The 24,934-nt window shown below is 51.8% G+C and overlaps 6 protein-coding genes, 1 long non-coding RNA gene and 1 other non-coding gene across 10 annotated transcripts; 4 read left to right on the forward strand and 4 right to left on the reverse strand.

The window, feature by feature from the left end:
- Positions 1–11: 11 nt before the first annotated feature.
- On the reverse strand, positions 12–1,286 carry LOC119124220. Its single transcript, XR_005098216.1, has 2 exons — positions 1,144–1,286; positions 12–734 (listed from the first exon to the last, which is right to left on the reverse strand). It is a non-coding gene; the product is annotated as an uncharacterized LOC119124220 (long non-coding RNA).
- bet1l (Bet1 golgi vesicular membrane trafficking protein-like) lies at positions 231–1,897 on the forward strand. Its single transcript, XM_037253939.1, has 4 exons — positions 231–308; positions 651–736; positions 1,146–1,202; positions 1,286–1,897. The coding sequence occupies exons 1-4, from the start codon at positions 287–289 to the stop codon at positions 1,451–1,453; spliced, it is 333 nt and encodes a 110-aa protein (XP_037109834.1). The 5' UTR covers positions 231–286; the 3' UTR covers positions 1,454–1,897.
- Positions 1,898–2,240: 343 nt separating this feature from the next.
- Positions 2,241–6,549, forward strand: deaf1 (DEAF1 transcription factor). Of its 2 annotated transcripts, XM_037253868.1 has the most exons (14): positions 2,241–2,597; positions 3,273–3,373; positions 3,527–3,653; positions 3,724–3,873; positions 4,012–4,151; positions 4,244–4,309; positions 4,572–4,607; positions 4,686–4,812; positions 4,877–5,002; positions 5,067–5,204; positions 5,300–5,523; positions 5,612–5,710; positions 5,915–6,001; positions 6,129–6,549. In XM_037253868.1, the coding sequence occupies exons 1-14, from the start codon at positions 2,414–2,416 to the stop codon at positions 6,228–6,230; spliced, it is 1,707 nt and encodes a 568-aa protein (XP_037109763.1). In that variant the 5' UTR covers positions 2,241–2,413; the 3' UTR covers positions 6,231–6,549. The 2 variants fall into 2 exon arrangements, with proteins under 2 accessions (XP_037109763.1, XP_037109765.1); XM_037253870.1 differs by lacking the exon at positions 4,877–5,002 and having other exon boundaries at positions 2,242–2,597.
- A 414-nt stretch (positions 6,550–6,963) lies between these two features.
- On the reverse strand, positions 6,964–9,572 carry LOC119123889 (D(4) dopamine receptor-like). Its single transcript, XM_037253272.1, has 4 exons — positions 8,869–9,572; positions 8,265–8,377; positions 7,544–8,082; positions 6,964–7,187 (listed from the first exon to the last, which is right to left on the reverse strand). Exons 1-4 carry the CDS (start codon positions 9,178–9,180, stop codon positions 6,964–6,966), a joined length of 1,188 nt encoding a protein of 395 aa, XP_037109167.1. The 5' UTR covers positions 9,181–9,572.
- Positions 9,573–10,296: 724 nt separating this feature from the next.
- On the reverse strand, positions 10,297–12,432 carry LOC119124204 (cytosolic 5'-nucleotidase 1B-like). The gene is made up of 7 exons (XM_037253925.1): positions 12,301–12,432; positions 12,161–12,213; positions 11,562–11,669; positions 11,337–11,472; positions 11,110–11,232; positions 10,798–10,904; positions 10,297–10,686 (listed from the first exon to the last, which is right to left on the reverse strand). The coding sequence occupies exons 2-7, from the start codon at positions 12,194–12,196 to the stop codon at positions 10,447–10,449; spliced, it is 750 nt and encodes a 249-aa protein (XP_037109820.1). The 5' UTR covers positions 12,197–12,213; positions 12,301–12,432; the 3' UTR covers positions 10,297–10,446.
- Positions 12,433–12,556: 124 nt separating this feature from the next.
- Positions 12,557–17,967, forward strand: LOC119124178 (GRAM domain-containing protein 4-like). The gene is made up of 18 exons (XM_037253873.1): positions 12,557–12,918; positions 14,086–14,274; positions 14,764–14,866; positions 14,937–15,060; positions 15,140–15,334; positions 15,423–15,448; positions 15,731–15,822; positions 16,186–16,277; positions 16,329–16,377; positions 16,438–16,509; positions 16,583–16,626; positions 16,696–16,805; positions 16,900–17,054; positions 17,124–17,238; positions 17,309–17,402; positions 17,516–17,600; positions 17,685–17,753; positions 17,823–17,967. Exons 2-18 carry the CDS (start codon positions 14,170–14,172, stop codon positions 17,925–17,927), a joined length of 1,635 nt encoding a protein of 544 aa, XP_037109768.1. The 5' UTR covers positions 12,557–12,918; positions 14,086–14,169; the 3' UTR covers positions 17,928–17,967.
- A 729-nt stretch (positions 17,968–18,696) lies between these two features.
- On the reverse strand, positions 18,697–24,211 carry LOC119124168 (cadherin-related family member 5-like). 2 transcript variants are annotated; one of them, XM_037253855.1, is made up of 15 exons: positions 23,870–24,211; positions 23,350–23,519; positions 23,230–23,283; positions 22,983–23,072; positions 22,820–22,909; positions 22,650–22,751; positions 22,400–22,585; positions 22,233–22,323; positions 22,073–22,170; positions 21,736–21,939; positions 21,548–21,658; positions 21,416–21,482; positions 20,698–20,973; positions 20,079–20,254; positions 18,697–19,478 (listed from the first exon to the last, which is right to left on the reverse strand). In XM_037253855.1, the coding sequence occupies exons 1-15, from the start codon at positions 23,940–23,942 to the stop codon at positions 18,978–18,980; spliced, it is 2,289 nt and encodes a 762-aa protein (XP_037109750.1). In that variant the 5' UTR covers positions 23,943–24,211; the 3' UTR covers positions 18,697–18,977. The 2 variants fall into 2 exon arrangements, with proteins under 2 accessions (XP_037109750.1, XP_037109752.1); XM_037253857.1 differs by lacking the exon at positions 20,698–20,973.
- Positions 24,212–24,560: 349 nt separating this feature from the next.
- On the forward strand, positions 24,561–24,634 carry trnan-guu. Its single transcript has one exon. It is a non-coding gene; the product is annotated as a tRNA-Asn (tRNA).
- Positions 24,635–24,934: the final 300 nt, after the last annotated feature.

Below are 24,934 nucleotides of genomic sequence, written 5' to 3' on the forward strand. Positions count from 1 at the left end.
GAACGCCTAACTTTTTTTAGATCAATTTATTTGAGATCACAAAAAGTACAGAAACGTCTACAAGGGATAAAGAAAATGTCGAGAAATCTCTTCTACAAAAATATATGATACAGATCACACAAATACAAGGTCATCTTCGCTTATACATGATTTTATTTGGGTTTTTCTTTCTTTTCGTTATTGACGAGTGGATTGTTTCTGTGGCACTGACGTCACGCTCGCTCTCTCAATCGCACCCTCCCTCCCTCCCCAGTCCGATCACGTGCGCGTGACGTCACTTGCCGACATGGCGGCGGACAGGAACAGAGGTACAATATTTGTTTTGACACGTCCGAATCCGGCGGGCGAACGAACAACCAGAACCAGAACCCCGTTAACTACACCTAAGCACGCTATTCACGTTTAGCGATTATTTCCATGAGGCCCTCCGTATTCCGAAACTCCCTTCGCCGCTCGGAGGCTTGTGTTGACGACTTGGCTTGCCAGATCGATCATCTGACGAAGTCTTCGTGGTGCTTTCAACGAACGAACGAATTGCGCTTGAAGTGCAACGTGGCCCTCGCTATCCTATCTTATCTTATCTTATCTTGTGTGTGTGTCATACAATGAGGCGCTGTGTCATAGAAGGACTCGCGTGTTGGTTCTCGCAGGGCATGGGTCGGTGGAGGACATGCTGGACGCCGAGAACAAACGTCTGGCTGACAACTTGGCCACTAAAGTCTCCCGACTCAAATCTGTAAGTAAATCGCATGCGTGTCGCTTTGGAGCTTGGCTCGCCTCATTCTGTTCCTCGGCCCGCCGATAAATCGGTCATCTGAAATGAACAATCTCGCCACTGAAGCTTTCGATTCCATTCTGACAAGTGTCGCGAAACATTCCCCCTACGCCGCTTGCTTCATTCAGTGTGTTGTCCTGTTGCCGATCACGATGATTTGGAGACGCTGAGCCGTTTGCTCCTTTTCGAGCCCGACCGTAACAATCAAGTGCCAAAGCCGTTTAGGATGATAAAGATTCGAAATATCTCAATGTCATGGGATCCGGCCTCCAGATGCAACTTTCGCTCTCGCTCTCGCTCGCTTCCAACTCGTCGAGCGGACGTGTGTGGGATTTGTCAGCTCTAAGTGTGTCGAAACCTTTTGTGACAGCTGGCGTACGACATCGACAGAGAGGCCGAGGATCAAAACGACTACTTGGACGGCATGGTGAGTTGAAAGCGCCGGCGGCAGCGGGCAGGGCAGCGGGCAGGGCAGGGCACGCGTGTTGACGTCGTTCCCGCTCCCGCCAGGACTCCAACTTCCTGAGCACCACGACTCTCCTGGGCGGCAGCGTCAAGCGCTTTTCCAACATGATGCGCTCGGGACGCGACAACCGTCGCGTCATGTGCTACGTTGCCATGGGCCTGGTGGTCTTCTTCTTCCTGCTCTACTACGCCGTCAGCCGGATGAGACGCTGAACAAAAGGGCAAAAACCAAAGGAGGCGAGGCATGGATGCGATCTGCAGGGGGCGGGCGGAAAAGCACCCTCTTGGATCCAAAAGACCACTCTTTCTTTCGTTTTTTTTGTGGCTGTGAGATTTACAAACGTCCTCTCTGGGGGGGGGGGATTGGGTTGGGTTGGAATGGGTGATTCAAGTTTCTTAATAATACTGCCCTCTAAAATACACTTTGTAAAATAGCACATAGCGATGTTACATGTAAATGCTCCTGCAATCGACATCAGACTTACTGCTACCTATTCTTATATTTGAGGTCTATATACCGTGTTTATTTCTTGCCAGTTGACTTTTCAATTCCATTCCACTTTTGTGTTGATTTACATTGAATTGTTTTCAAATAGTTTTAATTGTTTATTTGAAATATACATCATTTTTGCATTAAATGGTTGTTGGTTTGAATAAGTCAACGGACCTGCCGTGAATGTATCTACGTACCTCAAAATGAAAAATGTATTAATGTCTTCATATGAACATTCATAGGAAAATAAGTTATGACCCGTGAGAATGTTATACTCTTTTAAAAAAAAAAAAGTCCATTTCATATACAGTTTGTAAAATATCTACATTTACTGTATTGACATCATTTACAATCCAATGAATCGCTTTTTTGAAACACGTAAATGTGACGTAGTCATTCGGGAAACGAGGCAGACTCTTCGGCTCTGCTCGGCTTTTTCCGGCGACTCATTGTTGTTGAGACATGTGGAAAAACAGACCGCGAGGAGGACCTGGTTTTTTTTTCTCCTTTTCTTTCTCTCCGGCTACATTGTCATTGTTTCGAGGGAAAATCGGCACAATCGTCGGTTGTGCAAAAAGGGACTCGATTTAGCGTGCGGTGGGTACCGAGTGGCCTCTCGGCGTTCCCCGTGGCTCTTCGGTTCATTTCGGCTCTCGTCGTGTCTTTCGCCGGAGGGAGGAATGGACGAAGCGGAATCGGCGACGAAGGCGCTCGGACTTGACGAACCCCGCAGGCGGGCAGGCTCGGATACCGAGTCGGAGGCCGAAGTCTCTACGATGGCCGTGATGGCGGCGCCCGGAAACATCGATGTGGGAGCCGAAGCGATGCCGAACCCCGACGACGCCGAGTCGGCGGCTTTCGCAGGCAAGTCGATCGGCGACCGACGGACGGACCGACCGACCGACCGACGGACGGACGGACGGCGAGCTCCGAGCTAGCCAGCAGGCCGCGAGCGAGCCAGCGAGCGCGTGCGCGACCGCCCACCGACGAGTGGCGCTAAAAATCCAAAGTTGCCTCGCTTCCTGGATTTCGACACCCATCTTGCGAAACAATTCAACACCTCAAGCTAAAAATAACGACGGCGGTTTTTTTGTGCGTCTGAGCGTAATCGTTGGCAGTGAATGAGGAAAGCATTTGCAATGAATTAATTGTTGGTGGACCTTTTCCGTCTTTGAAATGGTTGCAAATGGTTTGGAGTTTAGAAGGAATGCACTTGATTTGATAGCTGCACTTAGTTCATCGGCTTGAATGGTAGGGAAACAAATCCAATTCAGGGTCCTGCTCGATCGAACAACTTCTTATGTGCCCAACTGAACTTTGTTGCAATCGTCGCACCGTGACAGCAAGTTTGATTCTTTTCACATTTCGTGATGTCTGTGCTTCACCGGCATGCGCAGTTCACCCAACTCTATTCTGTTGCGTGTACGAAATCCAGAGAAGGGATGAGCATAACATGGCGTCATTGGTAGCGATTCAATTCAGATTCAGCTCAAACAAATGCTGCACAAAAGTTTCTGACGATGAAATGTGTTGGCGCAGAGGTGTCCACGGTGGAGGCGGTGGAAGACGTTCAGGCTGCAGACGACGGCGTCTTCGCCGCCCCGGTGGAGGCGGTGGAAAACCTTCCGGAACACGTCTTGGTACGGCGGCGGCAGAACACGCTGGGGGGACGTCTGCAGACCACCTTGGGGGGACGTCTGCAGAGCACGTTGGGGGGGACGTCTGCGGAGCACCTTGGGGGGACGTCTGCGGACGTGTGCGTCCACTATGTCACATATGTTTACGTGCCGTAGAGCGGAAGGAGCCCCCTGCAGCTGGCCGAGGCTCTGAGCGGCCAGAAGACCACGCTCATCGTGGTCCACACCGACTCTGCAGTCGCGCAGCAGGACGGACTCAAGTCCGTCGGCGCCGTCTCAACTGGTACGAGCGCACAAAGTGGCTTTTTCAGCACGTGTCTTTGACTTTGTGTGTCTTTGGTTGGACCGCTCAGGTCTGGTGACTCCGCCCACCCCGCCGACTCCTCTTCGGGACAAAGAGCCCGCCTCCAAGTACAACTGGGATCCGTCGGCGTACAACAACGAGCTGCCGGTGCGGTGCCGCAACAGCAGCGGCGTCCTCTACAAGAACCGCCTCGGCTCGGGTCAGCGCAGCGTTTGCGTGCGTGCGTGCGTCCCGTCGTGTGCGTCGTGACACGCACCGCCGACGGAATGACATTTTCAAAGAGCACGTTGCGGGAAGAGCACAACACAACATTTTGTTGTTCTTTTTGTGCGTTGAGGCGGCAAAGGTCGCTGCATTAAACACGATCAGCGCTGGCTGACGCCCACCGAGTTTGAGGCTCTGGCCGGTCGCTCCAGCAGCAAAGACTGGAAGAGGAGCATCCGCTACGGAGGGAGGCCTCTGCTCTGCCTCATACAGGTCGGTCGGTCGGTCGGTCGGTCGGTCGCCGGCCCGCCCGCCCGCCCGCCGTTGCGAGCGCTCCCGTCGAATCCTGCCGTGTGTCCGTCCAGGACCGCATCCTGAACCCTCACGCCGCCTCGTGTACGTGCGCGGCCTGCTGCGACGACATGGTCTCGGTGAGTCGCCGCTCGTATCGCCCCCGCTTTGCTTTGCGATATCGGCCGGCTGCCGTTTCAATCGGTTGACAACATTGATGATTCATTGTGCTTCCGATGCCATCGGCTACTATCGCGATTGGGCCGTTTGTTGCCATCGGCTCCTTGTTTTGCTCCACTCGTGATACGATTCAATGGATTATTGCACCATTCCGATACAAAGGATTCCGCATGGCTGCTATTTTTAATGCTATATTTGTTGCCGTGTGTTTTGTGTTCTAAGAACGGAGACTCCCTGGAAGCCGAAACCATCACAATGGTAGTCTGCGTTCATCTTTTTTTTTTGTAATTGCCAAAGTGTTTTGGGTGTACCGAATGTTGCGTCCGTTGTCTTCAGAACGGTCCGGTGCGCCTCTTCGTCCCGTACAAGAGAAGGCGGAGGGACACGGATCCGCCGTCCGCCGTCAAAAAGGAAGTCCCCCCCGCCGGCAGCAAAAGCATCACGCTGAGCCCGGGAACCACGTGTGAGTCACGTCACCGAGGTCCGAGTCGGTCGCAGTCGGCTCAAAGAGGTTTTGTGATCCGCAGTCACCGTGTCGCCCATGGGTCAGATCACCCCTTCGGGCACGCTGACTTTTGAGCGCTCGCCCGGCAGCGACGCGACCGTCGTCCCCGCCGGCAGCAAAAGCATCACGCTGAGCCCGGGAACCACGTGTGAGTCACGTCACCGAGGTCCGAGTCGGACGCAGTCGGCTCATAGAGGTTTTGTGATCCGCAGTCACCGTGTCGCCCATGGGTCAGATCACCCCTTCGGGCACGCTGACTTTTGAGCGCTCGCCCGGCAGCGACACGACCGCCGCCGCCGCCATCATCTCGGACGCGTCGGCGCAGAGCGAAGTTTACGCTGACACAGCAGGTAGTCCGGCCGTACGAGCAGACGGTACAGCTTGAGAACGCCGTCCGCAGCGCTTTTACGCCTCAAACGCGAAGCTCTCACGACGTCTCTCTCAGTGCTGACGGCCTTGCCGGCGTTGGCGCTGTCCCCCCAGGCCAAGATGGCGTCCCCCTCGGCCTCCCTGGTGGGCACCCTGGAGGTGGGGCCGCCTCTCTTGAGCCCCAAGAACGCCTGCTGGTACAGCCTGGAGGAGATGGCCAACACCCTCATGAGCAACGTGCAGCAGCTCAAAGCCTTGATAGAGCAGGCCAAGAGGGACAATAAAGGAGGGCACAAGGAGGTGAGGGAGGGATTAGGGCCATCATCCCACATCACCACATACAACACTCACTCCAAAACCAAAAAAACCTCTGCCTGTGTGAGTCCAGTGTGTCGTCAGTCAGTCCTTCCAGAACCGGATAAGCTTCCAGACGCCGGACGAGTCGCAAGCCAAACGGAGCAGCGACATCGCAGAAGTCATCGTCAATGTAACTTTTCCACTCTCGCAAAATGCAATGTTTCGACACAACAGGCAAGGCGTGGCGGCGCGCGCGCGCAATCAGCCCGTCGGCAATCCTCCAGTTTGCCTGCCGGTCAAATGTTGAGCGAATTCAGTGACTCTTTCATCGTATCTTTTTGGTTACCGTATGTCATTTTGTTCACCTTGCCAATCGTTGTTGTCATGACAACAGATGTGTGAGAACTGCGGTCGCGCGGCCCTGAGCGAGTGCACGGGCTGCCGCAAAGTCAACTACTGCTCCGCCTTCTGCCAGAGGAAGGTGAGGAAACGCCATGGTAAAAAAGATTGAATCGTAATTCGACTCGCGTCCAAATAATTGCTTGCCATCCAATGTGAAATCAAACAAACGAGGCCAATTTGGCCGCTCGTGTTCCTTCCACTTGCAGGACTGGCGAGATCATCAGAACATCTGCTGCCAATCGGGAGGGGGCGGGGCCATCCCGGAGGAGGAGCCAATGGCATCCATTGGCATGGACAAAGTGAAGTGAGAAAAAGCAGGCAAGATGTTGAATGAAGGAAGGGAAGGCTGTTCATTTGTCATGTATTCCTCCGTGAGCGCTTTGTTTAGCACTCGTGTTGCTTTCTTCATGAACGTTCGTACGGCTTTGTACATATTTTCTTTATATTCCACTTTTTGCCAGGGGTGTCCAAATGATTAGCTTTGAGGATAAAAAAGCTGACACAAAGCGAATTCATATAGAAATGGATTTATTGAAACCACTTTCATGAATTCATGATCATTCAACCTGTTTAATGTTCATTTGATTGTTTTATAATGTAGGCATAAAAATAGTATGTCATGAGATGAATTGTATTTGTTTATACTTTCATTTCTTTTCATTGTGATGATTGCCCTCCCACGTTTGTTTTTTGGTGTAGCAAAAAACTAAATCTAAAAAAAGAAAACGCACGTCAGCTTAGGTTGAATGCTTTCATTGCCAAAAGATTGATTTAGAAAACAGGTTCCTGTCTGTCTGTCTGTCTGTGGGCCACAATTGCTTTGGTTTTCAGCAGGTAACCTTGCAAAGTTGGAAGTCCTTTTTTTTTCTCAATTAAGCTTTGGAGTAGACCAATCAGTTTGTAAATCGGTTGAGAATTCAGCACTTAATTGAGTGCAGAGCTCTATTCTAAGACGGCCGGCCGACCTGTGGCTACGACGTCGCCTTAAGCTTTTGGCCTTTCTTGTCGAAATGGCTGCCTAGAAGCCGCCTCCAATGGCGCTCAGTCGCCGCTGCAGCGGAAAGAGCAACAGCGGCGCAGGAAGTTTTTGAAAAAGCGGCGGAACTCGGCGTTGAAGACGGTGTAGATGACGGGGTTGAGCGCGCTGTTGACGTAGCCCAGCCACGTGGCCACGCTCATGGCGGCGGGCGGGATGTCGCACGCCTGGCAGCGGGCGCGCACAATGTGCAGCACAAAGAACGGCGTCCAGCATAACAAGAACACGCCTGGGACGACAAGAAAGAAAGAAGGAAAGAAAGAAAGACAGCAAGAAAGAAAGAAAGCAAGCAAGCGGCTCAGTTTCACACACGCTCGTCATGACGTTCCGCCTTCACGCTGGCCATCGCATCTGAGCAGCTTTTACGCGCTAATTGGCTTTCAGGATTAAGGCGCTGCGGGATGTGCGAAAGGGAAGCACTTGTAGCTATTAGCGCCGCGCTAGCCGCTATGAATAGGCCCCGGCACCCGAACACGCAACGGCCTAAAAACCACAGAGGCGAGCTACTGACAATGGTTGTCTCTTTGGAATGTTGTTCATGCGGGAGCCCGACGGAGCACTTTTGCTCGGTGCTTTGGCGCTTACCTACGACCACAGGCAACACCTTCATGGCCTTCCTCTCGCGCGTGTTGATCTTGGCTCTGCTTCTGCGCCGAGGCCGCGGGTCCAATTTCACGTCGGCCAAGTTGACGGCGGGCGCCCGTCCCGAGGCGTCAGCCGGGTGGGCCGGCTCCCGTTGGATGACGGGCGGCAAAAGCGGCGGCAGGGGCTGGAGCGGGCCACCGGCGGCGTCGGCCTCCCTGAGCTTGCGGCAGGCTTGGATGCTCCTCCTCAGCCTGGCCTTGCGCGCCTCCTCCCAGCGCCGCAGGCCGCGGAACATGCCGCAGTAGAGCAGCAACATGATGGGACACGGGATGAAGAAGGAGCACACGGACGAGTAGAGCACGTAGTCGGCGTTCTCCAGCTTGCACTCGTCGGGGCGGCGGCCCGCCACCTGGTTGACCCCCAGCATGACGGGAGAGGCCACGGCCAAAGCCAGCAACCAAGTGGCCGACAGCAGGACGGCCTGCCGCAGGTCCACGTGCTTGCGGTTGTAGTTGAGCGGGATCAGCACGGCGATGAACCTGCCGCAAGCAAAAGTTGGAACACGCTCCCCATTTACGAGACGATTCCCTCGGACGGCGGCGGTTCTAATGCCGCAACATCCGGGCTAGCTCATGTATGGCCTTTTTCCAGATCCAGCTTGTCAAAGCAAACCATCGTCACTTCAGCTCAAGCGGGAGATGTGGAAGGTGTGTGTGTGTACCTGTCGACGCTGATGGCGCACAGGTTGAAGATGGAGGCGGTGCACAGCATGACGTCCATGCTCATCAGGCCGTCGCACACGCTCGTGCTCAGCGTCCACACGCCGTCCTGGAACTGTGACACACGCACGCACGCACATGCAGTGAGTATGAAGCGCACACGGCACTAAGATGAGGCAAAGAGCTTGGCAACATTGTGCGTGAGGTCAATGTGGCGTCAGTTCCAAAGTCGAACGGCATTTTTGTGCCTGTTCTTTTCCTCCGTCTGTCTCATTTGAGTCATGACAATGGGACAGGTCCTCTGCCTTTCAGAGCAAACCAAGATGACCTCAAGATGAGCACCACTTTTTCATCACAACAATGGCAGCCAATTGCCTGACACGGCACTGGATGGATGATGACAAGCAAGAAGGCTTTGACTTGAAACGTCCCCCAACAAAAGAGCCGGAGGGACTCGAGTCAACTCAAATGACGGTGAGCATGAGCTTCCGATTTGCCCGCAACTCATGACAACACGAAAATAGCCATCTCTTTTGGTCCACATCCAATTGGTTTGACCGCAAACGACAAGATGGGCAAATGGACTAGTGGAAAGTGGAGTGCGACCTCAGAGTAGACGAAGAGGGGCAGCACGAGCACGGCCAGCAGCAGGTCGGCCACCGCCAGGCTGAAGATGAAGTAGTTTGTGGTGGTCTTGAGGGCTTTCTCGGTCAGCACGCTGACGCACACCAGCGCGTTGCCGCCCGCGATCACCACGATGAGCAGCACGCCCAGCACCAGAGCCGCCACGTTGTGGCCCCGCAACGAAGGAGAGGGGGAGGGCGACGCCGAGGGAGCGGCGCTGGCCGTCAGCTCCATCCTCTCCACCGCGGCGGCGGCGGCGGCTCCTCTGCTGCGTCCCCCCGCCGGCTCTCTCATCAAGGACGGCGCGGGAGGTGCCAAAGTCCCATGCCGTGCCCCGGGCCGGAGCACACGCCTTCTTATTTGATGACGAACCCAACTAAAAGTGTCCTCAAAGCTCCAGCGATCTTGCTCAAACGGAACATTGTGACGAAAAGCAAAACAAAAGTGGAAGAAAGTCTCCGGCCAGAATGAAGGGACCCCCGCCCTTCTCTGCGCGTGTGTCCGATGCGCTCCGCTCGGATGTTTGCCTCCGAGTCAGCCGGGGGGCAGGCGGGCAGCCAGGCAGGCAGGCCACCGAAGGCAGCGAGGCCAAATAAGTTAATTATAGCCGCTTACTTAGGAGAGCTGCGCTTCAGCGCTGTGCCCTTCTGCAGCCCTTCGGCGTGGACGCGCGCATGCGCACAAGTGGAGGGAGCGCACGCGCCCGTGTGCGGCGCGCGCCCATCACCAACCACCTCATGTCACGTCAGTATCATGAGCTTAGTTCCAACGTAGCTATTAGTTTGGAGACTGAATTGTGTCCATCCAAAAGACAACCACACAACCAACGTGGCCATTTCATGAGCAACACATGGAGTCAGTCTGTCAGCCGGCCTGATTCAACAAGTCATTGTTGAAGCCAATGTTTTGCTTAGCTGTCGTTTTTTTCATCCAAAATGAATCTTAGTGCCGCCTGGTGGGCAATTTCTGGGGCAATTGATTGGAACAGGTGCGCCAGTTGACAGGAGGAAGGAAAAGTTTGCACGGGAAGAAATTTGTAAACGTCGACTGAGATTCGCGACAGTTTTCAAAATCCATTTTCGGAAACTTCATTAGGGTCTGGCACTGCAGAGCGGAGCCGTTGGAAGGAAAAGCAAGGCGTCGAAAAGGAAAACCAGCTCAATTGTGGCAGCGCAGCGTGTAATGGTCATCCATTCGGACTGGGAGTTGTTGCCAAATAACTATCGGCTTTGCCGCACGCTTTGGTGAAGTCACAAGCAAAGCAGTTGTGTCTCCTACTGTCTTCTCCACGGCCATTCGTCAACATGAAACTGGAGTCGTTTTGTTTTGGCATAAAAGCAACATGAGGCGAAATCAACTTTTTATTTGATTTTTCCACTCTACATATATTCTACATTTGGAGTTTTTCACGACAAAGTAGTCCAATTCTTTGGACTTTATTACAGCAGAGCACCAGTAGCACGCCGCTTTTCATTGAAGGCAATCAGCAGCCCAGCATTCGTGCAAGCGGCACGTTCGGAAACATCCTCGTGTCCGCCGTCCTTTGAAGGCACTGCGGCGTCATGGCAACCGCGCCAAATCACCAAGCAGGAAGTGCGGCCTGAGCACTTCCAGGATGGGTCCGCGGGGGGCGCCGGCAAGGCAGTGGGCCTCGTCGGCCTTCAGGCCACGGGAGCGGAGTCCCGCCAGGATGCCGCCAAAGTGTTGGCGCCCGCCGTGCGCCGTCATCACCAAAACGCTGACGGGACTGTCCAGCACACCGAAGCGCCCGCGCAGGGCACCCAGCTGCGACCAGAAGCGCTAATGGAGGGAGGTAAATGATTCCATCAAGTGAATCCAGATATGATTGGCTAATGAATCATTTCGGAATATCATTTTAAAGAGACGACGACGTAGCACGTCGGTCGGTACCTGCGTCGCTGGCGTGAACGTGGCGACGTCGTCACCGCACAACAAAACTCTGAGTTGCTCCGATGGGCCGGACCAAGTCTGATGGCCCAACAGCGCCGACAGAACGCCTGCGAGACGAGACCAACGGTCGCCAGCAACCGCGTCATGAGCCTTCAAAAGCTTTGTCATATTCTTTTGGACTTATCGTGCGATATATTTTCGAATTCCGTTTTGAGTATGCCGTTCATGAATTGAAAACACGACAAAGGTCAGAGTTTTCCAAAAAATCCAATTTGAACAAAATGTGCTTTGTGTGGTGGCGGGACAACGCACCTCTCTGCGAGGCCAGCGCCACCTCCTCGGGCTCCGTGGAAAGGAAGAGCTGGGCTTGATTTTCCAGTAAACATTCCACAAAGTCCTCCTGGCCCGAAAAGCAGAAGCGGCTCACTTCCAGACCTGCGACGCGTCCAACAACAACGACAACAACAACAATCATCATCAGCAAGGTCAATGATGGCGCTTTTTTTATTGCAATGACTTCCACAGGCAACAATTCCAACCGTAATGTTTGGTGCTGCTGACTATGCGAGCGCTCTGCCGCCGCCGCCGTTCGTCGGTGGTGACGAGAAGCACGTCGAAAAGCAACGACTCGTCAGGATTCGCTGCCACGAGATGCCGATTCACGCTCTTCAGCGCCTAAACGCATTTGTTTTGAATGGACAAACTATGACTCCATCTTTTGCAGCCTGTAAACGTTGAACTCCTGCGGTTGTTTGTTCCCGTACCTGCAGCAGCGCGAAAGCTGCGCCCACAGCGTACACGTCGCCGTCATCTGCGTCCTCCAACACGGCCGAGCACGAGATAGCCACCACCAGCGCTTTCTCAGCATCTTTCTGCAAACGACATATTGAGGAGATTCAAAAAGAAAGCATAGCCACCTCGGTTACAATCGGTTGGATCCTTCGTCAATTGGAACGTTCACTTCGAACCTAATCGGAATGTCATGAATACATTCTTCCTTGTCCTCCCTGACCACATCCATAAACATCCTCTGGCCTCCCTCTTCTCCCCCTGCCTGGTGGCTCCATCCTCAGCATCCGATGTTCCCCAAATTCCTCCTCAGCACATGTCCGACCGAGCCATCTCAATGTCACTTCTCTAACTTGGTCTCCAAAGCGTCCCACCTGAGATGTCCCTCTGTTATCTTTTTCGTCCCCCCCGCCCCCAATTGTTTTATTGATCATTTATCAATGCAACACGATGACTAAAATTAACGCCGACTTATTGTATAAATGCATGCCTGATAACTTATATAATAATATATATAGCGTTTTCCCCCAGACGTAGTTGTCCAGTCATCTCAGTGTTTTTGTTTGTTTCTTACCTGCATCACGTCAACGTTCGCGATGGTGGAGACCATCTCCGCCTCCCCGCAGACTGGCAGGTTTAAAAATGACAATTTAAAAAAATGTCACCCCCTTACTTTTGATAACACCAACTTGGGCAGAAAATAAGAAAACTGACGGAAAAAGTTGCTCCGCAAACATAAAAGTTGACTTCCGCCTTTCCTTGCCACCTCGTCGTCTTCTTTCTTGTGATTGGTGCATGACAATCACATAGGGATTCATTACCGCCACCTATTGTCTAACAATAAAAACACATGTAGTCATTACTCATCTACATTTTATTTTTTAAATGCATTGCTAATCAAGTCTCATTCCACGGGAAAAAAAGAAAAAGAAAATAAATACGAGTTCTTTGGGAGCGTTGCATGGTGACGTCACCCAAGAACGTAGCCACGCCTACGAGATGGTTGACGACTGACGGACGACCTCAACTTGTCAAACAGGAGTTTTTCTTTTCGACGCTGAACTTTTCCCCCAACTGATTAACCGCCTCGGACAAAGGAATTGCCGATTCGAGAACGTGCTGGTCGGCTTGGAGCCTCGTCTGAACACTGCTGCTGAGCTTTCCAACAAGTTTGCTTTGCCGAGACAACTTGTTCGCTTTTGTGCAACATTCTTCAGTTCAGGTGTGTCCAATCTCAGCGAGCTCCAACGTGATTGGCTGGCTGGCTGGCACCTTCAGCGGTCACAAACAAAGGCAGGTTTTGAGTGACACTGTCCGGGAGAGAAAAGTCAGGTAGGTTGAAAATTGAAAAAAGTTCGGCCGGCAAGGGACCACACTTAAGTATGAATGTTGCAAATTCCGGGAGCGTTTCTCCCAGGGCCGGTTCTAGGAGTGCACATAAGAGGGGGCAGTCAGAAACGTGAAGGGGGCATGTTCTTTTTTTCCCCCCCCATTTTTAACACTGTTAGTGTTTTCTTCACGGCAGTTGTTAGCTGTGTGTCCAGATCTCAACCTGGAGAAGTGGATTGCACTCTGTCAGGCCTCTACACTAAGACCTGTCCAGCTTGGGTGTCCCACCTGAAGATGAAAGCTTCTGCTGGTATTGCTCTTAGGGTCACTGAGGCACGCAAACCCCCTGACCACAATAAGATTCAAGAGTTTTTATTCGCCACGTTTGAGCGTGCCAAACAAGGAATTTGACTTCGGTAAAACACACCCTCTGTTCAACATATAGGTGACTAACAACACTAGGTGGCAATCTCTCAGGGGGGAGAACATATAATATGAATGTTATATTAACTATTATTTGAGTTGTCGTTAATCATTAGTTATATCGCGCGCGGGTCACTACGACGAGTTTGGTGGAGTTTTTACTGCTTCTTCCAACTCCTACCGCGCTGACTGTAACTTGACACTCTCTGGCTGCGTCTTGCCTCATTTGCATACTCACAGTGATTGGATGTTTACGGAGGGGCGGGCGCGGAGTCCTGACAGCAGGCTGTGTGAGGGAGGGAGGACACACACTGCACCGACATGAGAGAAGAGATTTTTCACTTCTAAAAGTTTGATTCGAGGGGGCAGGACATCTGTTTGAGGGGGCAACGCCCCCTCTTGCCCCTGCGTGGAGCCGGCACTGGTTTCTCCTGCCCTGTTGTTCTGCATTTTGGCAACTACTGTGTATGCCACATCAGCTGCAAACTGTGTCACGCTGTGACCGCACACACTTTTGTGGCCACATCCCGCAAAGCCAACAAGCAGCGCATTCGATATCCAAGCCTTCCTCAAACAGAGGCTAACAAGTCTATAGTAGAGGTTCAACGGTCACAACTGATGATGTATGCAGATAGAAGAGGATCAAGTAAAGAACCTTGTGGAGCAAACCTGACATTTAGCGCCACGACTATGACTTTTTATGCAAGTTCAATATTTTTTACTGTCCTCTGCAGCACTCCACGTCAGTGGTGTCCTGGTAGACAGCGAGCGGCGGGCGGGCTGGCCGGGCCGGGCCAGGCCGGGCTGGGGTGTGTTCCATAAGGCTCAACCATGCGGAGGCGTCTGGACCGGATCCGGAATTGGAGCCACAGGCGGGATGATTTGATGGACCAGTCAGAGTCGCCCAACACGTCGGACGTGGAATGCAGCGAGGAGGTGCCGAATGGGATCCAGAAGTCACGCAGTCATGCTAACGTCAATGGAAGGGTCAATGGAAGTTGCAGGAGTGTCAACCCTGTGGCACCAAATCAAATGTCTTTATGTTGTTATCCAACAAAAAAGACCGGACATCTCCAAACTGGTTTTTCAATCCACTTTTTAAATGAGAAAATATGGACGGTTTTAAAGTAGATTTTCATATTTAAGATACCTTTCTCTCTAATTAGTTTAATAATGCTTTGAGTGATTTTTCTTATCCAATCCCTACAAATGTTGAACCTTTTTATTATTTCTGTTTCGGAAAAACGTGAAAAAGAATGCTGTTTATTAAAAAAAGAAAAAAAAAAAAAGAAATCGATCTATCCAAAACTAACCAAAGGTTCTGGGGTGTGGATCTGTGCTTTTTGATCATTTTTAATCGTGCTGTTAATAATTGTCGTCATTTTGTTCTGTTGTTTGACTTGACATGTTCCTCTCTTTGTACAGGTTGTTTCTGGATCCCTTTCTACATCTGGAGATGAATCCAAAACGGATCTGAATGAGGTGAAAGGACACCTGGAGATCACCTTGTTAGAGAAACATTTCCTACGTGAGTTGCGCATTTCATTTTGTTTCGTGTTTTTGCTTCGGTGAGTGACTCTGATCACGTCACCTTCCAGAGGAGGAGCTGAGGAAACTCCGAGAAGAAGAAACCGGCGTGGAAATGCTGCAACAAGAGCTGGAGCGAGAACGCTGCAGGAACATGGAACTTGAAGAAAAGCTCAATGATGTCATCAATGTCAGGTCAGGTCAGGTCATGGCTTCATGTTGCCTCACCAAGTTATTTTCCAGGGCTGAATTTTTCTTCGCCCATCACCGACAGACTTGATGAGCCGTCGTCGTCGTCTATCACTCCAAAAGCTCCGCCCCCTCGCGACATCACCCCACCGGGAAAAGAGGACACCTACAGCCGCTTCCAAAGATTGCTTTTCAACCACTTGGGTGTGGACTTTGATGACTTCCACGTGCAGCCGCAGGAGGAGGCGCCCGAGCCGGACGAGCCGCTCAGCGCCAGGAGGTGCGACGTCGTCGCTGTCGTCCTCACGAGTCGTTCACCTTTCATCTTCACGTTGCTTCGAAATCACGTCCCTTTTACTCCTTCGCAGGCTGACGGAAAACATGAGGCGGGCCAGTGAGTCACTTTTCCTTTTCATGCAAACTTTGTGCTTAGTGTTGCAACAACTCAAGTCAGAGTGTTGATCCCAGAGCGGCTTGCCAAAGAATCGGACAATGGTAGTGTGAAGAAGGCCAGCTGCCAATGTGGACGACTGAAGGCAAGAAAAGTGGACAAAAAGTGAATTTGAGGCCCCACTTTGGTCAAACGTCACGGATCCAAACGTTCATAGCGCTCCATGAGAGATCTATCCAAAAGGATCCATTTCCTGCTTGTTGAGAATATGTTTGTGTTGTGCAGAGAGAGGACTGAGGCCCATCACCAGCTTCACGCGGGACCTCTCGGCCTTGTCCACCTGGCATTCCGTTTACACCACGGCCATCGCCTTCATTGTGAGGGTCACTGCTAACTGGATGCTAACTGTCCAAAGTTTGCACTTGCTAAATCACTAATGTTGCTATGCATTGGAAAGCACTTTCTCGAACTGGACACTAAATAAACACGTACAATTCCACTCTAGCTGTTAAATATGTAATGCTAGTTACCATTTAGTAGCTTCCGGAGGCTAGATGCTAACTGGACGCTGTCCAACATTTGCTGCTAAATCGCTTAGAGGCTAACTGCTAGGAACTAGAGAATCGAAGTAAGAAAGTAATTGAATGCTAACTGCCAACGGCTTGACATAAGAATGACGCTGTTGGCTAGAGGCTATACGCTAACTGCCAAATGCTAATGTGAAGTCATGTGTGTGACAGATCTACATGTACGCTACATGGCGGGGCTGGACCATCTCCATGTTTCTCTTCCTGGCTGTGCTGCGGCTCTCTTTGAACTACCTCATTGCCAGGTGAACCCCGCCCACCGCAATGGCATTCATGAGCTAACTCCGCTCTCTCAGGGGCTGGAGGATCCAGTGGAGCATCGTTCCGGAAGTCTCGGAGCCTGTGGTAAGAATGGGGGGTCTGAGGGGCTGACAAGATGATTGACAGGTCTGAATATGTTGACAGGAGCCTCCCAGAGAAGACTTGACCGTGTCGGAGAAGTTCCAGCTGGTTCTGCACGTGGCCCAGAGAGCTCAGGTGAGCCGACGTAGGCGGTGCTGCCGCTGCTGTTTTGGCGTTTGACATTTCGTTTTGATCTCCTCCCGGACAGAATATCTTTGGCAAGATGGCCGACATTCTGGAGAAGATAAAGAAGTAAGTTTTCCAACGAGGGCCATTCTTCCATTCGGCTGCGGCTGGACTTCAATGAGCCTTTGTGTGTAGTCTCTTCATGTGGGTGGAGCCTGAGTTGACCAAAAAGCTGTATGTGGCTCTCTGGGTGTCCTTCGTCGCCTCGTGCCTGCTGCCTTACAAGCTGCTTGGATTCATCATTGGTACCGTAGCGGTCCACACAACACGCACGCACAACACACACACACACACACACCACCGGACCGCAACAATGGCTCTCGTGCTTGTTGCCCTCAGGTGTTTTCGTGGGCGTCAAGTTCTTCATCATCAACTTCATCTTCAAGAGTTGCCCCAAATTGCGTGAGCGCTACGACACGGCGCACATCGTGTGGAGCCGCCTGCCCACCGACGTCCAGATGCGGGAGCGAGGCGCCCCTGCGTCCGGCAGACGGGTCGGTGCCGCTTCCGCTTCTGCCAGTCCATTTTCTTGAATTTGATGCGGTGACGCTCGCCTTGTTCAGGTTCCCGCCGGTGGCGACGATGGCGGCGGCGGCGGAGCCAGTCGCTCCTACAGCACCAAGCGAGGAGCTTTCCACGAGGTCTTCAACCTCCCCGAGAGTGAGCGCCCCCTAGCAGGTGAAGTGAACAAACCGCGCCCGCCCTGGCGGCATGGCAGGCGTCTGGGCTAATGGTGGCTGTGGTGCAGTGTGCGAGAGCGGTTGGCGCTGCTGCCTCATCAACCGCAACAAGAAGACGCCTGCAGACTACATCCGCAACGGCGTCCTCTTTGTCACTGACAAGTAAGGTGGCCCGCCGGCATTTCAAGCGAACAAAGGTCAATCCTTTTAGCGCACTTGTGGTCTGAGAGCTTTGTTTTTCTTTTCTTCTTCTTCTTCTTCTTCTTCCCCATCAGCTACTTGTGCTTTGAGTGTACCCGCTCGTCTTCATCCAAGAGGGACAAAGTCATCAAACTGGTGGACGTCATGGACATCCAGAAGGTAGGTGCTGGCTTTGACCTTTTCTCTTCTCAGGAGAGAAGTTCTTGATTTGGTCTTTTCTTTTTCCAATGCACCTTCTGGCAGTACAAAGTGTTGTCCATGTTGCCGGGCTTCGGGATGGGCATCTCCATAGCGACGCCGTCCACTCAGAAGGTGAGGAAAGCAGAGTTGCATTGCATATCATTTCAATGTCCAAAAAGCTTGAAATTTCCTTTGGCTCAGCCGATGGTGTTCGGGGCCATGAGCAATCGAGACGAAGTCTTCGACGTCATCTCAGCCCAGCGCAAGCTCGCCGTGGAGACGGCCGGCGCCGGCGCGCAGATGTAGGGACGCTTCTTCTTCTTTTTTCTTTCTCTGTGCTGCCAAGCGACACGCTTGACGTCGGTCGGCAAAGCGACAAGGCGAGAGGTCTTGCTTTATCGTCGTTGAAATGAGATGTCTATTTAGATTTTTACACTGGATCTTTTCAATGTTATATTTCGGGCATGTTTTTTGACCTTTCTCGAAATGAGATGTCGATTTGACACTGGATCTTTTAATCTCTTGGCTTGGCTGGCTGGCTGGCTGGCTCCTGTTTTTTATTTTGTGGTGCTGTATTTGGTTGCCACTTGGTCAACTGGACTTGGAAATTGTCACATTGGCCAGTGACGCACGCGCCTCGGTCCAAGGAAAAGAAAAAATGTTGTTTGCCATGAGCGATATATGTATCAGCTCAAATTCAGCCGTGAGCTTCTCATTTGGCTCGCTGGCACTTTTTGGAGTTGCTCCTGACGCTTCTTCAACATAAAGACTCGCCCACCATGAGCTAAGAGATTGTTGGCGCTACTTCCAGCTTCAAATGGATGAAAACGAAGCCATTTGAAGGGAACAAAATGACGTACGTGCATCATGTTTATTTTCAATCTGTTGCCGCTCGTATTAAATTCCGCCAAAAATCAGTGGTGTGATATTTATACATGAGTCTGAATCATTAGCTACTGGGGCAGTTTATTTCAACCACAAATCAACTGGCAGGTAAAGAAGATGAGAAAAGATTTTCCAGGTCTCAAATACAAATGTGCCCAAATGTGAAGGTTCAGTTTATAGATGGCTGGTGTTTATTTTCCATAATTTGTCAACAACAATCCATTCCCGGTCCTTGGATAAATGTGAGGGAACTTCTATTTACATGAACGACAGTAGAAATGTGATCTTTGCCTATCTAACAATGATTGTTGGTAGCCTCACGTGACGCAGCAAAACAAACAAGAACTTGATTACGCTGTGCATTTTTGAACCCTATCATTCCACCTGGCAGCTCTTAAAAGGAGTTGACTGATTGCACTTTCAGGCGCGGTTCGTTCATTTCTGATAAATCATCAGCTTTTATTGCCCTCCTCAAAGATCGACGTTCAGAACGTCGTCACCTTCCGAGCCCTCCCCTGGATCCTCCATCTTCACTCCCAGTCCGCTGTCCAAGTCGGTGTCGGCGAAGCCCACCTTTGGGGCTTTAGCGGGACCGTCGTCGTCATCCTCGCTGTCGTCTTCCCTGCTGTCGGGGATGATGACCACTTCCTCCTTGGCGTCGGGGTCGATGTCCTCCTTGAACCAAACGGCCTTGTAGCCTTCCTCCTGGCGCCGTTCTTTGGTCAGAATGGGCTTCACCTCCCTCTCCTTGTCCGAGCTGGTCTGGCTGACGTTGTCGTCGCCCAGGAGGGTGCCCAGCGCTCTCACGCTGGACTCGATGGCCGAGTTGGCCGCCGCCGCCGCCGGCCCCTCTTCCGACGGCGTGGCGTACGGAGCGCCGAAGCCCGCGCCGCCGTCGCTGTCGTCATCGTGCTGGAAAGCCTCGTTGGTGTACTGGACGCCCTGCTTCTCACCCCCGAAGCCTTGGCCCAGCTGGAGAGACAAAACCGTATCAGTCCACAAAACCGGCTGGCAAAATCCTTTTTCCCGCTGCCCATCGAAGCTGGCTTGGCCTGGTCTTTCGTCTTTTTGCCGTTCTACGTAAGAACCGCTTGAGGTGGGATGGATGGTGCCTAAAGGCGGGACCAGGGAGCCAAGTTGAACGTCTGCACTTTGGAAATTGCACAAAGACATGACAATGTGCTTTGGTTGAAAGCTACCAACCTGACACCCTCCAAGGTCAAAGTCCAATTGGTAATTTCTCAGCTTCAGAGATAATGGCTACTGACTATCAAGGATAACACGGCTTGTTTGGGAAAGCGAAAGCCAGGGTGTCGAGATGGACACCCAGGATTGCGAGCGCAAAATCCCAAAAGCGCGCACAGCCTTTGTCAGGTTCTGTGTGAAAGGGGCTGACCGAGAACAAAAGGGTTCCTGGCTTCAGAGGCCATTTCTGAGGCAGCCTAAGACTCCCACTCGGCTTGTATCTTGCGAAAGCTATCGACGCAAATGGTAGGACAGACTTTGGAGCCAGCGGTAACACTCCCACACCAAACCCAAGTGAGGGAGGGAGGGAGGGAGGAGCACACTCACGGAGCTCCTGAAGACGCTGGCTTCGTGGATCTTCCTCCAGTCGGCTTTTCCCTTCTGGAGGCGGCAGACGAGGACTCCGATGATTACCACGCAGGCGAAGAGAAGAACGCCCAGAGTCGCCCCCAGCGCCGCCATGTCCCCTGGCTCAAAGCCACTCGGCGGGATAGGCACCTTCTCTGCAAGAGAGCAACGTCGATACATTTGTTTTGGAGCGGGCAGCCGGGCAGCCAGGCCAATGACAGCTTGTCACGCAATAGTCAGTCACCAGCCAAACTCGCCCCTCATGCACGCCCACCAGACATGACGAGCGAGGGTCAAATGCAGAACTGAAGAAGCCTTTCGGGTTCAAGTTTAGAAATGTGGGCGGAAGCCGCAGTACATAGCGAAAACTCACGTCGGAGCTCAGATTCAACCCTCGGAACTGAAGCAAACGTGCTAGCGCCGCACTGAACCCATCTGTCCATCCATTTTTGGGAGGAAAGAGTGATCCAGTTCATGTCGCTGACTTATGGCAAAAGGCAGGCAAACTGGACTTGTTGCCGGTTAATTACAGGGCAGGCATAGCCAGACGAGCATTCACAAACCGGATGGCCCCTCATGAGACAAAATCCATGACCACCTGTGTTGGGCTCCGCAGGGCCGGTGGGCCCGTCGGTGCTCAGTGGCGTCACCGACGATTCTGTTGCCGCCGTAACACTTTGGCTGGTGGGGGTGACACCCGTCGAGGGAGTACCGGGATCGGTGGTGGACTTCATCGTTTCAGTGGTTCTGCCTCCAGTGGAAGTACCGGAATCGGTGGTGGGGTTGGTGGTGGACTCTGCTTCTTGAGCTGTGGTTGGGGGGGTGGTCACCGTGTCAGTAGTGCTGCTCAAAGGCAAAGCAGTAGTGGTGAGACCTGAGAGGAGAGCACAGGTGGACCTTAGAGGGGGCGTCATCGTCCTTCCAGAGTCACCATTCAAACGGTCTTGGTTCGTAAGAAGAAGATTCCTATTGGGTCTTCTTAGGGTCTTCTTCTTTTGGACAAGGTCTCATCTGCTACGGACTGATGATCCCGAGGCACCCCCGCGGCTAGAGTGTCTACCCCTGAGTCTCTGATTGATACTCTGGATTGTCCAGGGTGTTGCCCAATGTCAGCTGGCTTGGACTTCAGAATTGAGATTGCAGGCAAGATGAATGATGTTTTCAGGCCCAATTTAAATGTAACGACAGTTCGTGTTCAGGACTTTTGAAGAACAGAAACAAATACGTACGCCTGGTCCGAAAGAGGTCTGACTCGAGCCAAGCGGTGTGACCCGAGTCCTTCACCGCCGGTGCTTTGACATTTCTTTTCTCCTTACCTGATTTCACCTCCACCGAGAGCGACGCTATTGAATTCTCCCCGTTGGACGCGTCCTCCGCTTCCACCTGCAGGGTGAGTTCAGTTGAAGTTGACTTCAATGACCAACTTAGCTTGGGTTGGGTCAACTCACCTGCAGAGATAAGGTAGCCTCCGGGAGGTCTTTGGTCATGAACAAGTAGCCGTTAATGATGGAGAAGTCGTCGCTTCCGATGACGCGATAGACAATGTGAGGGTTGATTCCCTGGCGAGGCGGGAACGAGAAGGTCAAGTCGACTCAGCAGATGCCGACTTGGAATGGAATCCAGGTGGCGCCTTTACCCCCACGCTAGCGTAATCCTCGTCAAAGGCCACGATTTCAAGCGGCTCGTCCTTGTTGGTCGGGTCTGTCGCCATGGCGCCCGCTGAAGAGATCACGCCCTGGTACTCGGCCCTCTGGAGTTTTGGTTTGTGGAGGCTCTTCACCCGAACACTGAGCGTGAGGCTGGTGGTGGCAAACTGAGAACTACTCGGTGTCTGGGCGGCCTGCCAGAGAAGAACAAACCTCAGAAGGTCAAATCTTGTTTGCGTCGGGTTCTTTAGCGTTCTTGATTGAACATGTAGTCCTAAAAAATGTCTCGCCAAAAGCTCGTGTGTGTGTGTCTGTGTCAGTCTTCACCAGAACTGTCAGACTGATGGTCCCCAACACGTCGATCGCCCTCAGCATTCTGACGTCGCCGGTGTTTGGGTTGATGTCAAACAGTCCTTCCTCGTTTCCTGGTACAGACAACAGCGATTGAGTTCTTGCCCGTTTTAGGGGCAGGCAGGGTGTGGCTTACCGCTCAGGAAGGAGTAAACGATGGCCTCATTGATCCCGGCGTCGCCGTCAATGGCGCGAAGCGGACCCGGCTTCAGTGTCAAGGCTTCGGCCTGGTGCAGGGACGGGACATAAAACCACTTGCAAGTCGTAGCTTAGCGTGAAAAGGACGGAAGGCTCGTTAGTCACCTGCATTTGGTTAAGGTCCACGCTGGCGGTGTAGCCGGTGTTCTGGCAGATGACGGCGCCGGCCACCACGTGTTTGATGCAGGGCTGGAACCAGGGCGGTCTGTTGTCCACGTCCACCACGTTGACTTGAATGGTGGCCGTGGCGGTGAAGGAGACCTCGGCATCGGAACCGGACAGCGGCGTGTCCTTGGAGAAACAGGAGAAATGACAATCTGGAAGAGGAGCAAAGCATCACGTGACGCATTCTCACCTGAGCTTGCAAGACCATTTGAACCGTTTGGACTTTGTCGTAGTCCAGGATGTTCTGGATAACCAGTTGTGGGTTTTCGGGAGACGCCAGTCGAAAGTAATCCTGAAGAAATGCAAAATAGCCCCGGTTCACGCTGGGAACGGAGCTCATCGGCCAAAGGAGGAACGTACGGATGCTGATGTCAGCGTGTAGTAAAGCGTCGTGCCCTCGTCGGCGTCCTCGGCCGGAAATTGGCCCACGGCCGTCCCCACGGCCAGCAACTGAGATGCCCAATGATGGTTGTTAGTTTGCAAAGGGGAGCGCCCGGCCGGTCCACTCGAAGCGCTTGCTTACCTCCGCCGTTGGGATCTGGTACGTCTTCATGTCAAACACCGGCGGGTTGTCGTTCACATTGAGCACTCTGACCACGATGACCAGCTCATACTGGGAAAGCAAAGCGTGAGCCGACATTTATAGCACCGCTCGCTTGCTTGGAGCGGCCCATCCATCGGCTTACGAGCGCGCTCCGTTTGTTAGCGCTTTTAGTTTAGCTTCGAAGCGGTCCAGCAGCTAGTAAAGAACCTGCAGGTTGAACGCTCACCTCTTGCGCCGGGGGCCTTCTGCACGTCACCATGAGCACGTAACTTTTTTTCGTCTGCAAGCAAAGGCAAAAAGTGAAGCCGACGCTCCGAGCGCTTGCTTATCTGCCGGCCGGGCCCACCTCATAGTCCAGAACGGCATTGGCCAGCAGCCTGTTCCCCTCCACAATGAAGGGCACGTCGGCGGCATTCTTCAGCGAGGGCACCACCCCGTCGAGCACAGCGATGGTCTCCACTAGGTGGCCCACCGTGTTGTTCTCCTGCACGTTGACCGTATCGGGAGCGCTACAAACTGAAAAGGCCACACCAATCAACCAACCGTCTGCCATTTGAATCGATCAAAACAAAATGACTCGAGCATTATGTGACGAGGCAAAGTGTCAGAAACCCCAATTCAGGAAAAATCCCGACAGTTGTAGCTTGAAATCATTTTAGCATGAAAAGAAATACTATGGTTTGTAAACAAAAAAAGAATCCCAACAATTTCACCCTTTTTTCCTGATGATTCTTTTTTCCTCCCTCGAGTTAGATTTGATTGCAATCCATTTGTGTTATGACAAAGCGAGGAGCTTTCTTTTTTTTAGGCTCCGGATGATAATGGCTTAATTGAGCGGTGTAGCAATCGATAGGACAATTACTCACGCTCCTGGGCCTGTGTGATGGTCAAAGAGGTGAGCAAAAGCACCGAAAAGAAGAAGTTCTTGCTGGCCTCCATGTCAGCTGCTTCCGTCCGTCTTCTTGCGCCGTCCGTCTGCTTATCTATCGGCCGCGATTTACGAGCCGCTTGGACTTTTGCCCGCCATAAACATTTTTGTTTGCGCAGTCGGATGAGAGTTTGTCACATCCGCAAGGTGTTTTTTTTTGTTTTGTTTTTCTGATTCGGTTGCCTGTGACAAAGATCAAATCTATTTGTTTATTCTCACAATTTTAAGTAAAACGTGATTTAAAGCCAGTGGTGGCCTTCTCTGCTGGCCTAAACATGTCGGAATCACAGACTGATGTTAATGATATTTTGCCCATGAATACGTATTAATGTAATGATTTAATAGTAGTAGCCCATCGCTTCGCTGCTTCATAACGTTAATGTAGTGGTGAGTGTGAGACCCCTTTCTTATTTGAACTAACTTTTCACTTGATGTGATAGTCACCTACAGTCAGCACATAAATAGTTGAGTTGAGTGACATAGAAGTTAAGTGACATAAGTAATATAGTTCCCAAAAAGCCCCACTCTGGCGCAATCCTTGCTCATTTATTATTGTTTTTAAAAGCACTATTCTGCATTTTGAGCTACTAACAGAATATATGTATGTTTGAGAGGCTCGAACGTTGCATGTCTCTGTGGCGCAATCGGTTAGCGCGTTCGGCTGTTAACCGAAAGGTTGGTGGTTCGAGCCCACCCAGGGACGTCTGCCTTTTTTTGTTTTTTGACGTATAGAATAAAGTCCTCACTTGTGTAAATCACTACTTATTTAGTTTGAGAAATGCCGGTGATTCAAAACTCAAGTTCTTTCTTTTCATTTTTTTTTTGTTCTGTTTGATAAAATGCCGTTTTGGTTTTCATCGGCTTCGCATGGCCAAATGTCTCTTCTGTGATTGATCAAACAGGAATGCTAACGTTCATAAGAAGATACGTATTGCCTTTGAATCACAGCATCGTGTTAGTGCATTGATTGGATTGTAATGTTTTGTACGGTTGTATTGTTGTT

Source organism: Syngnathus acus, chromosome 6 (assembly GCF_901709675.1).
Source record: "Syngnathus acus chromosome 6, fSynAcu1.2, whole genome shotgun sequence".
NCBI lineage: Eukaryota > Metazoa > Chordata > Actinopteri > Syngnathiformes > Syngnathidae > Syngnathus > Syngnathus acus.